At 57.2% G+C, this 12,997-nt stretch overlaps 1 protein-coding gene across 2 annotated transcripts in view; it reads right to left on the bottom strand.

Moving 5' to 3' along the window:
* Unc5a (unc-5 netrin receptor A) overlaps positions 1-12,997 on the bottom strand; it is a 55,699-nt gene that overhangs the window by 1,324 nt on the left and 41,378 nt on the right. Inside the window, exons 3-15 of one of the 2 annotated variants that reach the window (XM_032884664.1) lie at positions 8,919-9,062; positions 8,426-8,529; positions 8,119-8,299; positions 7,345-7,512; positions 6,627-6,791; positions 5,152-5,340; positions 4,738-5,040; positions 2,118-2,205; positions 1,661-1,829; positions 1,260-1,493; positions 984-1,133; positions 729-893; positions 22-200 (exon numbers count right to left, since the gene is read on the bottom strand). In XM_032884664.1, the coding sequence (XP_032740555.1) occupies positions 22-200; positions 729-893; positions 984-1,133; positions 1,260-1,493; positions 1,661-1,829; positions 2,118-2,205; positions 4,738-5,040; positions 5,152-5,340; positions 6,627-6,791; positions 7,345-7,512; positions 8,119-8,299; positions 8,426-8,529; positions 8,919-9,062 (2,239 nt within the window). The remainder of the gene's footprint in view (positions 1-21; positions 201-728; positions 894-983; positions 1,134-1,259; positions 1,494-1,660; positions 1,830-2,117; positions 2,206-4,737; positions 5,041-5,151; positions 5,341-6,626; positions 6,792-7,344; positions 7,513-8,118; positions 8,300-8,425; positions 8,530-8,918; positions 9,063-12,997) is intronic. The other variant, XM_032884666.1, reaches the window with a different exon arrangement.

Raw genomic sequence — 12,997 nt, 5'->3', positions numbered from 1 at the left:
CCTCTGCCTAGCGCCACCCACCTGTCCAGGTGAAGTTTCTGGGCTAGAGTTCTCCAGTCGGCGCCCCGGCTGCAGGGTGGGTCCAGACTGGCGATGATCTTTTGCCGAATGAGGAAGGGGATCTTGAAGGCACTGGGGCCCACCAGGGCTGGGACCCCCCCTTCACTCTCCAGAGCCAGCAATTCAGCAAACCTTGTGTCCTGTGTTACGGGACGTATGTAACGGGTGCTAGTTAGAACTCTGACCACTGCCGCCTCGGCGGAGGGAGTTTCCAGACAACCCCCAGACGATGGGGGCGGCAGGAGCGCTGGGTGTCCACTCCCTTGTGCACCAGTGTCCTGCTCATTGGATCTCAGAGGTGTAGTGACCTGGCCACAGTCAGCGACAGGGACAGTCTTCCTGTCCCAACGCTATTGCTCTGCTGACCATCCACGTTCACCGTTCTCACCTCAGTGCCTGCTGCCCCAAATGCCTTCTCCCACCCTCTCTGTCAGATTCCTGCTCCTGCTTATCCATTAGGGCCCAGTGCAAAGTCCATTACTGGGGAAGTGCTCCAGAGCCTTAGGACAACTCTACCTCCTCCCACTCCCCATATTGCATTTGCACCTCTGTCCCCAGACACTTGGAAGAAGCTACAAGGGGCAGGGCGAGTAGGGCTGGTCGCTACGCCCAGAGGTAGAGCTTTTCTGGGATGGTCGGTACTGGGGGCCCAGCACCATTTTGCCCACCTTAGTGATGTTGAAGTTGATGTTGAAGCTCTGCCCATCTCCCTCCACCTGCCACACCCACACCTTGCAGGCCAGGTCGCTGGTGCTGGCGTTGATGCGCTCCAGGGTGAAGGTGCAGTGCAGATACTGCTGGGTGCCATTCCAGATGTGGTAAAAAGGGATCTCCTGTGGAGAGGGGCAAAGAGGAGGCATCAAGGGGGCCCCAGCACCAGTCCCTCCAACCCCCGGAGCTCTGGGCGTGGGCGTGGGCCTCACCTGGTAGCTGACAAGCAGCTTGCTTTTCCACAGGGAGCTGGGCACATCGTGGATGGAGAGACGTAGGTTGTGGTAACTGTCTTTGAAGTGCAGGACGCGAGGCTCCTGGATCAGCTGACCACCTAGCTGCTTCTCCAGCTGCACCACCTCCTGCAGTGCCCGGGGTGGTCAGCAAGGCCTGACAGTTGGAGTAACCCTCCCTGTTGCCCCCCTGGGACGAGGCAGGTGGATGCTTAGGGCTGGGTGGTCTGCCCACAGGGCTGTGCGCGGCAGTACCTTGAGAGCGTCGTGGGTGTCGTGCAGGCAGTACACTCGGATGTTGTACTCGAGGGACGTACAGGCCACGGGAGCAAACAGAAGGAGCCTGAGGCGCTTGGTGGCAGCCACGCTGAGGGCCTCTCCTACCAGGGCAAAGCGGCCCAGCTGCTCCGTGAAGACATAGCAGGCCCCGGCCTCCAGCTGGCAGTAGTAGAGGTGGGAAGGTGACTCCTCGCCAAGGTGCAGCACGTCCTGTGGGCAGGGCCTCATGGGTCAGTTCCTAACCAATGTGTGAGTCCCCAGAGTCTTCCGGCCACCCTCAGCTCTAAGAAACGGCCAGAGTTTTAGGGAGACTCAGCCATGCCCACTGTGGGCCAGTGTTTTGGTCGGGTGGCCTCGGATGCTCTTCCCCTACCTACCTCCCAACTGCCCTCGCAGGACTGCTTTTTGAGGCGCAGGCTCCAGCTGTCAGGGCTGGGCTCTCCACAGTGGTCCATTGCAAGGATGACTGGCCGGGTGAGCAGGACTCCTGGGGGCCCACAGCTAACGATCGGACTCAGCAGGGTCTGACAGCCAGCTAGGGGCAACCTCAAGTGGGGAAACATGGGCGGAGAGGGAAAGGCGTCAGTGGCCAGTCCTAGAGACCGTGGGGCCAGGAGTCGGGCTCTACGTGGGGCGGGTGACACCCTTAGGACAGGAGCTGCAAAGCAGGGTGAGCTTAAGTGTGCCTCACGCCCTGTGCCCCCTCAGGCCTGGTCAGAACAGGCAGAGCAGTTGCTGGGCTGGGGTGGGGGGTGTTCCAGCGATGGGACATCAGGTGGCGTCCTCTCAGCCCCCACCCCACAATCCCCCACCACGGCAGGGCAGGGCACACACCTCACGTCTTCTGGCTTGTGCAGTGTGAGGTAGATCTCGTAGATCTTTCCTCGGGGGATGGCATCCGGGGGTATGAGGAGGCTGATCCCTGTAACGGCAGAGGGGGTCCTGGCTTACGGCTACACATACCTGACACCCCAGGAACTAGCCGGACGCATGAGTTTCCTCTTTAGTTACCCTTGTCTGGGGACGGAGGTGCTTCAAGGACTGCCATGCCGTCCCACCACCCACATAGGCAGGACTCTGAGGCAACCCAGCCGGAAGCATAAGTAGGGCAGAAGACTCCAAGGATGCTCACCCCACCTCCTGTTACGTTATTTGGGACCGGGGCATTTTCTGCTTAAAACCTTCCCCATCTTCCAGGCCTGCCATGTAAGGCCCATGACCGTCGTCCCCATGGTCCCTCTGTCCAGCTGTGCTACATTCAGCGGAACAGGCCCCTTGTTCCTCCTCTATCGGTCCTGTCCTCTCTAGGAACTGGTCCCTTCCTCTCACTGTCTCCATCCTTGCAGGTAGGGACGGGTCTATAACAGCCCTCAGGGGCCAAGATCTACGGCTCCAAGGTCCTCCTGGTCTGTTGACATGCCTCTGCCCCAGGAGCGGTCCCAGTGTGTGGAGAAAGGGGAGTTTTGTGTTGGAAACAGCAAGGACAGGGCTGAGAAATCACGGGGAGCAGCGTTGAGGTCCCTGCTCCAAGGACAGGAAGCCTCCATACCAGGAAGGGCCTCTCAGCTCATACAGGAAAAGGGGAGACAATCGGGGACTTTACCCCTAAAGCAGACAGATGTAGCTTCAGGATATGCAGGGCCGGACTCGCAGGCCCTTCAAGGACTATGTAAGGACGCCATACTCCACAAACACACAGTGACAGTTCCATAGGATTACGGTCCTCCTGACCCTGGAGCTGCTGGGTGGTGTAAGTGTGCTCTGGGGAGTCTACCTATTGGTGTCTTATCATCGAGGGATGTGTGACTGCTTCACAGACAGCTGAAACCCTGAAGAGGGAATCTAGTGACCACGTCCTTGCAACTCTTACTTCCCTCACTAACCTGTGCTGACCGTAGAACCTGATGCCCCTTGTGTTGGTGACAGCCACACACATGGTGTGAATTCCGGCTAGAGGGGGAGTATTCAAAATGAAGTCCTCACGCTGGGCACTCGGAAAGCGGAGAGGGGAAAAGGCACTAGCTCTCTCAGTCCAGCAACAACGGAGAGGAACATGGGGCAGAACCGGCAGCTGCCCACACCGCAGGGGCCACTGAGTACCCACTGTCTGTCTGCCTTTTTGTTACAGCTGACAGGGACCAGCTCACCTCACTGAGCTGTGAGGACTTCTCATACCCTGTCCTGAGGGGTGTATGAGGCACAGACAGCAACAACCACAAGCCAGGAGGAAAGGTAGAGAGACCCTTATGAGCCAGGGACAGTGTCGTGTGTTCAGGTGCCAAGGATCTGTAGTAGCTGTCACATACAGAAGTGCGTGTAGGAGGGGAAAGCACACAGAAGCTAGCCAGCAAGGGGTGGGTTGTATTAGCCGTGTAGAGAGCTTTGTAGAGGGCTTTGTAGAGAGCTTTGTAGAGAGCAAACCACGCTTAGAAGGAATTGAGTTGGGCGGGGGCCATAATCAACTCTAGATTCATTCATTAAATGTGTAGGAGCCCAGGACGAGGTAAGAGATGTGCTAGTCTGGGTGTGGTGCCCCGTCAGGGCAAAATGAGGAGCAGGAGGAGGCGTGACATCAAGTGGCGAGGGGTGGGCATAGAAAGAGCAGGAGCCCAAGGTGACCCCAGGCCAGTTTCTAGCTTAGGCAGCAACACTGTGCTAACAACGGTGAGCTGGGGAAAGCCAGGGAGGAGGTGGCTGTGGAAAGGGTGGGAGACGGTTCTGTTTTAGGCACAAAGACTCTGAGGTGCTGTGAGACATCCAGATGGAGCTGCCCAAGAGGCAGCTGACTGTAGAGTTCGAAAGCCTGGGAGAACTGGGGGGCTGGGACGGAGGAGTAGGTGAGATCACTCAGAGAGAAATGGCACAGGGTGGTGGCGGCGGCTGGTGGTGGGGATCCCTGAGGAACGCCTATACCAGAACAGCTAGTTGAGGGGCAAGATCAGGAATACGTGGGGTCACCTAAGGAAAGGGAACGGAGAATTTCAGAGTGGGGTGGTCAGCCTTGTCAGAGGCTGCAGAAATTTCTCCAAAGACAGCCTTAGGAGGGTCAGTGGATCCTCTAACAAGAGGTCTCAGGGACCCTGTCTGAGGTACTTCTGTGGAGTGGTGGGTGAGATCCAGGATGCTGTGGGGGTTTTAAGGGGTGCACTGTTGTCTTGTTTTGTGAGCCTCTGGGGTCTGGTGTTGCTCTACCCCTGAGACTAGGGCCCAACACAGAGCCTATCACATGTAAGGCTGACCATGTGATAAATGAACAAAGACTTTCATGTCCATAGGCAGCAAGGAGACACGTATCCATGGCTTCACTGTAGCTCCAACTGCAGTCTTTTCTATACTGGCCAGACCGGCCACCCCGCAGAAGGCTGGTGCACTCCAGCACATCTGGGTTGTTTTGGCCTCTGGAAAGATGTTGAGACTAGTCTTACCCCTCAGGGTAGGAGTTCTAGGGTCCTACCCGTATTAGGGATCATCAGCCGGCCCCCGAGGAAGTTGAAGGTCCCGTAGGCCATGTTGCTGGTGCCGCGGGGCAGGGAACGAAAGTAGTTTTGGGTGGAGAGGCGGGAGACGAAGTCCTCAGCCTCCGAGGTGGGTGAGCTGTGGTGCAGCGTATGGCGGCCACTCCCCAGTGGGCTGAGCAGGTGACCATTAGAGAGCTGGAACTTGGGGCTGGGTCCATCCTGCCTCGGACATAGACTGCCCTGGTAGGTGGTAGTGGTGGTGCTGAGGTCTGGCTGGATGGTGAGCAGGTGGGGGTTGTCTACAGGAGAAAGACAGATTCAGGGGGTGGCTCACAGGGGTGCCCGTCAACAGCCCTTGCCTTGGGGGGAGGGGAGGCTCGGGCAGGAGAGCGGGGTAGATGGCACCTCACCTGCTTTGCTGGGCTTGATGCTGACAGGCTGGAAGCCCGAGGTGAGGATGGACGAGTCGGCCACGTCGGAGTCCAGCCCTTCCTTCTTGCGACAGTAAATGAGGCCAAGGGCCAGCAACAGCAAGAAGAGGCACACAGCCACAGCAACAAGGCCGATGTAGAGAGCCACGTCCTCGGGGCCAGAAGCGGCTGCAAGAGAAAACACCGTCTTGAGAATGGCAGGGTTGTAGGGGCTTCACAGGAGAGGTCCATGGTCTATCCCCTAGGAGAATAAAATCTCAGCACTCCCTGGCCAGAGGACATGAGGGAGGGAGCATGGTATTGGTGCACACATTCTAGTCCCATACCTGTCACAACATGGCTTGGGACTGAACAAGTCACACCCCCACAGGCATAAGATTTTGCTTGAGGTTACCAGGAGAGTGGAGAATGGGAAGAGCTTCTTCCCTGGAGTGAGTGGTCTATCCTTGGCTCCTAGGCTCGGGGTCAGGGTGGCTGGGGCAACCAGTCCTGTGGGCTGTGAACTCCTGGGATACTACAGGTATGGTGCTATAGTTTGCATAGGCCTGCCTTGGGATTCATGTATCACAGGTGTGGTCCCCGCTGTGGCGATGTGAGTGGCAGTGCAACCTTTAAAGAGGTGCGGCCCAGTGGGAAGTCATTACGTCATCATGAGGGCTGCTCTCAGAGCCCGGGGCTGTCCATCTCTCTGTGTCTACCTGTCTCTTTCATGCCTGTCTTTCTCTCTTCCTGACCTGTGATCTCTCTCTTGTACACAGTACTGGCAGGGTACCACTGGCCACTAAGCACTGTGGCTGGGGTGGCGGGCACCTGTGCGGAGCCAACACCACGCCATTTGGAATGTGAGCCTCTAAAACGAATCGATTCCTTTTGCCGCTCCATTATGGGAACGGAAACTAGGCAGATGCACAGGCAAACAGTTTCTCAGGGGTTCCCAGGTCAGTTTGAGCCCTCACGGACACCACCATCCTGATAACTGGGGTGGGTGGGGGGACCAACCGCTCGGAGGAAGCGTTATCGATTTTTAAGAGTTTTGCATAATGGAAGAAATGTCTGTCAGAAAGGAATTGACACAGATAATTAGGTTTTTAATTGAAAGAATAGGGGAGGGTGTTGGCTGGAGGAGAAAAAAATCCAACAGAGATCTTTAATTGTTAGTTATAGCCTTGTAATTAACAGGCCTCACAAGCCCAGCACCCCCACAGGACTTAGGTGGGCACTTGGAGGATGGGGTAATTCCAAGGCTGTAGGAGAGCAGATGGGTGTACGAGAGTCAAGGTTCACATCTGTGCATGTCTCAGGAGGAAGGTGGCATGACTGTATGACACAGGGAAGGGTGTGCTAGACACGAAAGGGAGACATAGTCTACACGGCATGAGAGTGGCTTCCCTGACCGCGGGTTGGATAGGGCCAACCGTCAAACTGAGGTGAGCCCCAGGGCCAAGAAGACTCACTGTGCAGGCAGAGGTCACTGGTACAGTTGCGGGTGTCCAGGTCAGCACCCCGACACTCCTCACCTCCATTGCGGGGTGCTGGGTCAGAGCACTCACGGCTCCGCCAGTGGGTGCAGTCAAGCCCACAGGCTGACCACTTACTCCACGAACTCCAGCTCCCATCCACTGGACAAGAGAGACAGGCAGAAATGGAACAGCACAGTCAGGTTAGGAAGTTGGCCTGGGTGGCCTGCCTGTGTGGCCCCGCTAAACATCTGGACCAGGCAAGGCGAGCTGGCCTGGGCTTGGGTACAATGCCAGGGTCAGGCCCTCCAATCCGTAGGACCTTGAGTATCCAGCTAGCCTTGATGACACATGCTAATGACAGGGAGACGAGATGATGCCGGGGGCTGCTCGACTCTCTCCACCCAGGGAGGCAGTCCTGGTCCTGAGGTGGTAAGGGCTCTTAGTCACATGATGGCCCTTCTGGTCCAGGCACGGGTGGATCGTACAGCCCCAGGCTGAGCCTAGATCCTGTCCTCAAATTGCATCTAAGACCCTAAACTGAGCCCTTGACTCTGACCACACTGAACCCTGATCCCCACCTCAGACTGAGCCTGGCCCTGCGTGGCAGGCGGGTGGGATGGAGCCATGGGGGGGCAGGCTGGTGGGTGCGATGGAGCCAGGCCACGGAGATGGCGTGGTGAGGAACGATGCAGGAGGCGGTGGCCGCGGGTACCTGGGCACAGAGTGGCGCAGGCTGTTTTCTGGACATTCTGCCCCTCACAGAAGGCGCCCCCGTTGAGAGGTGCCGGGTTGGTGCAGCTCCGGCTCCGTTTCTGCCAGCCACGCCCACAGCTGGCGCTGCAGACGGACCACTCAGTCCACGTCGACCACCCACCGTTCACTGGGCGGATAGAGAAGGACTGGGGTCAGGGAGCGGGGGCTTCCTCAGACATGCTGGTCCAAGGGATGGGGCGGGAAGGCAAAGGGCCTGTGAGCTGGGAGTGAGTGGGCTGTTGCTGAGCCGGGAGAAACCCTGAGGGAACGCCAAGCCTAGGCTGCAGGGATGGGGGAGGGGGCCCCAGAGCCTTCAGATACTCTTGGCAAATGTCGGGGTGGCCAGGCTGCAGTTCACAGGGCACCTCCAGCTGGAATCCAGCTTCTCACAGGGAAGCTCCTGTCTGACCTCCCTCTTCCTACTCTTGAGGGACGGGGCGCGTCTCATTCTGTGGCTCTACTTCCCGTTCTGGGACTGAGAAGCCCAAGGACGACGTGTTATATCCCTCTTAGCTTCCTCTCGTCTCTTCATCTCTTACACCGTGCTCCCCACTCACAAGTGACCAACATGTCCCATCCCTTTGCCCAGATATACTTCTGCCCTCTTTCCTAGTCAGGCCACTGTTTGGTTAGCCTGGCCCTTGCTCCATGCCTTTCCATCCTCTGAGCCACGCATCACGTCCCTGTTGGCACCTCAGTACCTCTTCCTGTGACTGGGGAGCCCAGGACCCACCATAAACAATGACCGCTGCAGAGGTGCTTCGGCGACGGGCTACGATGTTCTTGGCCACACAGGTGTAGTTGGCCGTGTCGGCCAGGCGGGCCTGACGCACGACTAGGCTGTGCTCCCGCGTGATGTACACATTGGGATCGAGGGAGGGGTCCACGAGGTCCTCATTTCGGAGCCACTCCACCTAGGGGGAGAAGCCATGACCCATGCTGGCCTGACCAGGGTACAGAGTGACCACTGGGGAGGTGGAAGCCAGGAGTCTGAGCTTTAGGTAGGAGCAGAGGTCTGGGGACCCTGTACCCCTACTCACCTCAGCTGGGGGGATTCCTTCTGGGGGGCGACAAGGTAGTACAATGCCTTGCTCCAGCGACACTTCCTTGGCCAGTGGCTCCTGCTCAAAGTTCTTGCGCAAATCTGGAGGAAGAAAACAGTGTCCTTAAGTGTCTGGATTAGCCCAGTGACTCCTGGCCCTTGGCCCTACGGAAACCATGACATGTGACAGAAGGAGGTGCCAAGTGCCTCAGGGATCACGGGAGGATTAATGTTCCGAGGCATTTCCTCTACCCATCAAGGTAAGGCTGTGACCTCTAGGAAGTTTGCCACCCTCTCTCCAGGTGATACCCCCTGGTGACCACGCCCCTAGTGACCACACCCCTAGTGACCACGCCCCTGGTGACCATGCCCCTAGTGACCATGCCCCTGGTGACCACGCCCATGGTGACCACGCCCCTGGTGACCACGCCCCTAGGGACCATGCCCTTAGTGACCACGCCTGTATGCCACAGGCCTGGTCCAGTACTCACAGGCAATCCGGATGTAGGCCTTCTGACTTTTGGTGGTACCCGAGGAGCTCCATGCCACACACTGGCACCAGTATTCCTCCAGCCCAAACACTTTCTCTACCTGTTGCCTCGATACGTTGATACGGACCTCCATGGTTGGCAATCCTGCTGGGTTCAGGGGCTACACTGAGTCTCTCTGTCCCAGACCGTTGATGCCCTGCACCACCTACAGCAGCTTGTGGACACTGTGAGGCTCCCTCAGCCTGCAGGGAACGCCAGGGATGCTGCTGACACATCTCCTGGACGTAAGCAGTATGACTTCGAGAAAGTTCCATCCGTTCTATTTTGTCCTGTCTTAAGGAAATCACTGGTAGGAAAGGCCTCTCCAATGGAGATCTGGGTAGCAGTTGAGAGAGCAAGTGGGGAGCAGACCGGCTGAGCTCTTTGTAGATAGAAGAGGAAGGGTAGGAGAGTCTGCTGGACTCCCTGGAGGGCAAGCAGGGAGATCTGACAGGTGATAATGTAACAGCTATTAGCATTACAGCTGCTAGGCAGAGTGGGAATAGACTCCTGGGATACAGGGTTTCCCACATGCCACAGTGGCATCTCACCCATGCCGGTCCCTTCCCTGGAACTGTTCCTACCCCATGCCGCCATGAGGGTACTCGACTCCATAAGGAAACAGGTGAAGAAGAACACATGGCTTGGTTTGCCACAAGCACCAGGATGGTCTGAACCCAGTGAGAGGACACTGGGTTCACCTGGGTGGCCTAATGTGTGCTCACTCCCCTGGGGGGATAACAGTTCAAGAGGTGTAAGGTCAGCAAGCAGGGGTTGAGGGTCTGCTGGGAGAAACCCTTCTCTCATCCCACTCAGACTGCCACCTTCTGCAGCATCCAGAACCAGACACTGGAGTTCTTGGGGGGAAGGGCCCTGCTCTCTCTCTCTGACAACCTGGAATGGGGGATGCCCTTTTGTCGCAAAGCCCCCTGCCACCCCTGGTCTGCAGCCAAAACTACTGTCCCAGGAGTGAGAAAAGACTGTTTGTTTCCAATTTCTCCTCCTCCTGACCCCAATTTCCCTTGGGTCACTGGCTTATCAGAAAGAGAGAGAGAGGCCAGCCGCCAATGTGTTTCCATTGTTAACAGAGAAATTCAATTAGGGTTGCATTGCAGGAGCATTGAGCCCAGCTGAGCCTGCCGGGCTGGGAGACTGTTTTCCTTCTTCATTTCTCTAACATGTCTCCCTGACCCCTTCCCACACCCTCCTGTGGAGTCTCTGCAGCCATAGCCCTGGCTGGCCCCTGGCTGGCCCCTGGCTAGTTCTCACAGGTGTATTTGCCTCTGCCCCTGATGAACACCAGGCCGTCCTTTCCTGCTCTTCCTACTCTCTGGGGTGTGGGGTTGGGTGGGGCTAAGAGTCAAGGTGCCCTTCCCAGGGTCCCAGCAGGAGAAAAGCCCTGGGCACTAGCTATCTGTCAAGCACGCACGGATGTGACAGAGCCTCTGAGAGAGTCATAGGTGGAATAGGGTGTCTTCTCCCTTCTTCCTGTCCCAGGGTCAGGGCTGGGCAACCTCCACAACAATCTGACCTGGGGAAGTAAGTGTCCTCTGGGTGCACAGTTACCCACTCTTCCAGGGCAGCTCAGCTTGGGAGCACCAGTGCTAAACTGAAGTACTTTCTTCCTTTGTTCACTCCTTCTTCAACCCCCTTCCACAGGGGACGTGTTTATCCATGAGGACCTGGCTTCAGGCAGCACCCCTGCAGAGGAAACCCTTGAGATCCCCAAGCTCTGAGGGAGGGCAGAGGTAGGGTCTAGAGCCTGCCCTGACCTCCAGCAGGTCATTAAGGAGCCTGGTTCTGGAAACGGATCCTGAGTGGGGCACACAGTGTCAGCTCCTGACAAGGAAACGGGAGCAGTTGCCAGCCTTGGAGAGCAAGGAGGAACCCCGGGGTGGCTGGACTAGGGGCAGAGTATGTGTGAGAATGAAGATGTACCCGTATGGGAACACGGTGGAGGCTTGCCGAGTGTTTCTGGGAGGTGGAAGATCGACTGGGTGCTCTGAAGTCAGGGTGGAGCTCTCCTCTCTAACTCTGATAAGTGTGCGGTATAACACAATAAATTATAGCCCATCCCAGAGGCCAGTGCTTGCATTTATAGATTCCAGGCTTCCCTTGGTCTTCTGGATGGGAAGCAAAAGCAAATGACTGGCATTTGTCTCTTGTGAGAGTCCCCTTGGCCACGGGAGCCCTTACACAGGAGTAAACGGGGCTCAGGTCTGCATTGGACTCTAAGTCCTGCCACTGCTGTCTGACCAGACTGGTTTGGGAGTCTGTGCACCTGCAAGATGCTTTTGCCGGGGCTTCAGTGTAGGTGAGGAAAGCCTCACTTCCGGCTTCACAGCACTCTGCCCCCCAGCTGAGAGAAAAGCTCAGTGAATTCTGATGCCAATTTGGGCCACCGAGAAGCCCAAGATTGGAAGCTCAAGGCAAGAGAGGGATCTGGTGGTTATGTGGGATGTGTCCCCATGATTCTAGTTCTCTGCTTATGTGGAGGGACAACCACAGGTGCCAGGAGTGTAGGGTGGGGGCTGTCAGACTGTGTGTTTTGCTAAGGCGCAAGGCTGCTTAGAAAGGGCCTGGCTTAGGACTTGATGACAGCAGACTGTTCGAGATCAGGAGGCTTGGACAGGTCCTCAAAGCCACAGGAAGGCAAGGCTTCCGCTGCAGCTTCTTTCTGCTCAGTCCTTCTCTGGAGGACTGGCAGCGGTAGGCAGGGCAGTTACAGGGTTTTCTCCACCAACCTGCAAAGGACCCCTCACTCCCAGTTCACAGAGGAAGCTGGGGCGGGGGAGGGCTGTGTTGCCCGGAGTTCTCACACCCAGACACCGTGGACTCTGGAGCCGCAGTTAACGGTTATTAGACCATCGACAATCTCTTGTCTTGGGAGGCCCTGCTGCTATCCGGGACTTTCCTGAGCTGTGCTCCCTAGCTCCATCCTGCCCGTGGGAGTCAGAGCTGGATCAGCAGTCTGAGAGCTGTGGGGGCCGAATCTTTAGCACCTAGCTGCGCCTGGCACAGCGGATGTGCGGTGGTCGCTCAGGGCTTGCAGGAAGGAAGCAGTAAGCAGCACTTGGGTACCACCAAACAGTGCAGAGTATGGGGCTCAGGCAAAAGTCGATAACCTAGGAAACAGGCCAGGGGAGTGGGTCTCTGGGGCCTCTGCTGGTGGCCTGAGGCTAGTGGTGGGGAGGAATCCAGCCTCTGTGAACTCTGGTGGCAGGGGATAGGTGGCTTCTCTGTGGGCCAGAAGGCCTGGTTGGAGCCCTTTGGGCCTCCTGGACAGGGCAGGGTCAAGGCCTTGATTGTCTGTAAAACAGCCTACTTGGGAGGACTAAGGCGCCATGTGAACCTGGGCTCTTCAGGCTGCATTCACAACAGCGAGTGTTTCCAACTGTTCTCCCAGGCCACAGCCTCACCGCCTGCCCTGCATGATCCACCGGTGGCACAAGCCTGACTGCAGTTTTCCTGATGAATGCTTGCACCCCAGGCACTTTCCCACCCAACCCTGAGTCATCCTCAAGGGCCGGTGTTCTGTCCCTTTGGACGGGGTATGTTCCTGCATACTTCTAAACTTGGATGCTACCCCTCCTCCGGAACAGCCACCGCCCATTCCTGTTTCCCTGGGGCATGGGCCACACTTTGGGTCACCCCTCTGGATCCTTTCTTGCCTCCCTTTAGCATCTGTATGGTTCTGGCACCACCCGTCTGTCCAGCCGATGGCACCGTGGCTCATGCCTTGTGCTGGTGGCCTACCTGTCCCTGTGGGCAATCTCCTAAGATATGGGCTGTGTTTCAGGGTAGCTGAGGTCTCAGTGGGAAGAGGCACAGGACTAACCCAGAGGCCGTGTGTGTGACAGTAGCTGCCTCTGTGGCCATGCTTTTGGGAAGTACTGGACGCCTCTTCAGGATGCTCTACCAATGCCCCTCGGCCACCTGTTGCCTGAGACCAGGGCTGGCAATGGGGAGATTTGCTGAGGGTACAGGAGGGTACTTCTTGGTTTAGCCTGTGCTCTTAGAGCCCCGCTTCCCCTTACAGC

Source organism: Rattus rattus, chromosome 14 (genome assembly GCF_011064425.1).
Source record: "Rattus rattus isolate New Zealand chromosome 14, Rrattus_CSIRO_v1, whole genome shotgun sequence".
NCBI lineage: Eukaryota > Metazoa > Chordata > Mammalia > Rodentia > Muridae > Rattus > Rattus rattus.
The sequence above is the reverse complement of the archived record's forward strand: the minus strand, read 5'-3'. Positions and strand labels throughout refer to the sequence as shown.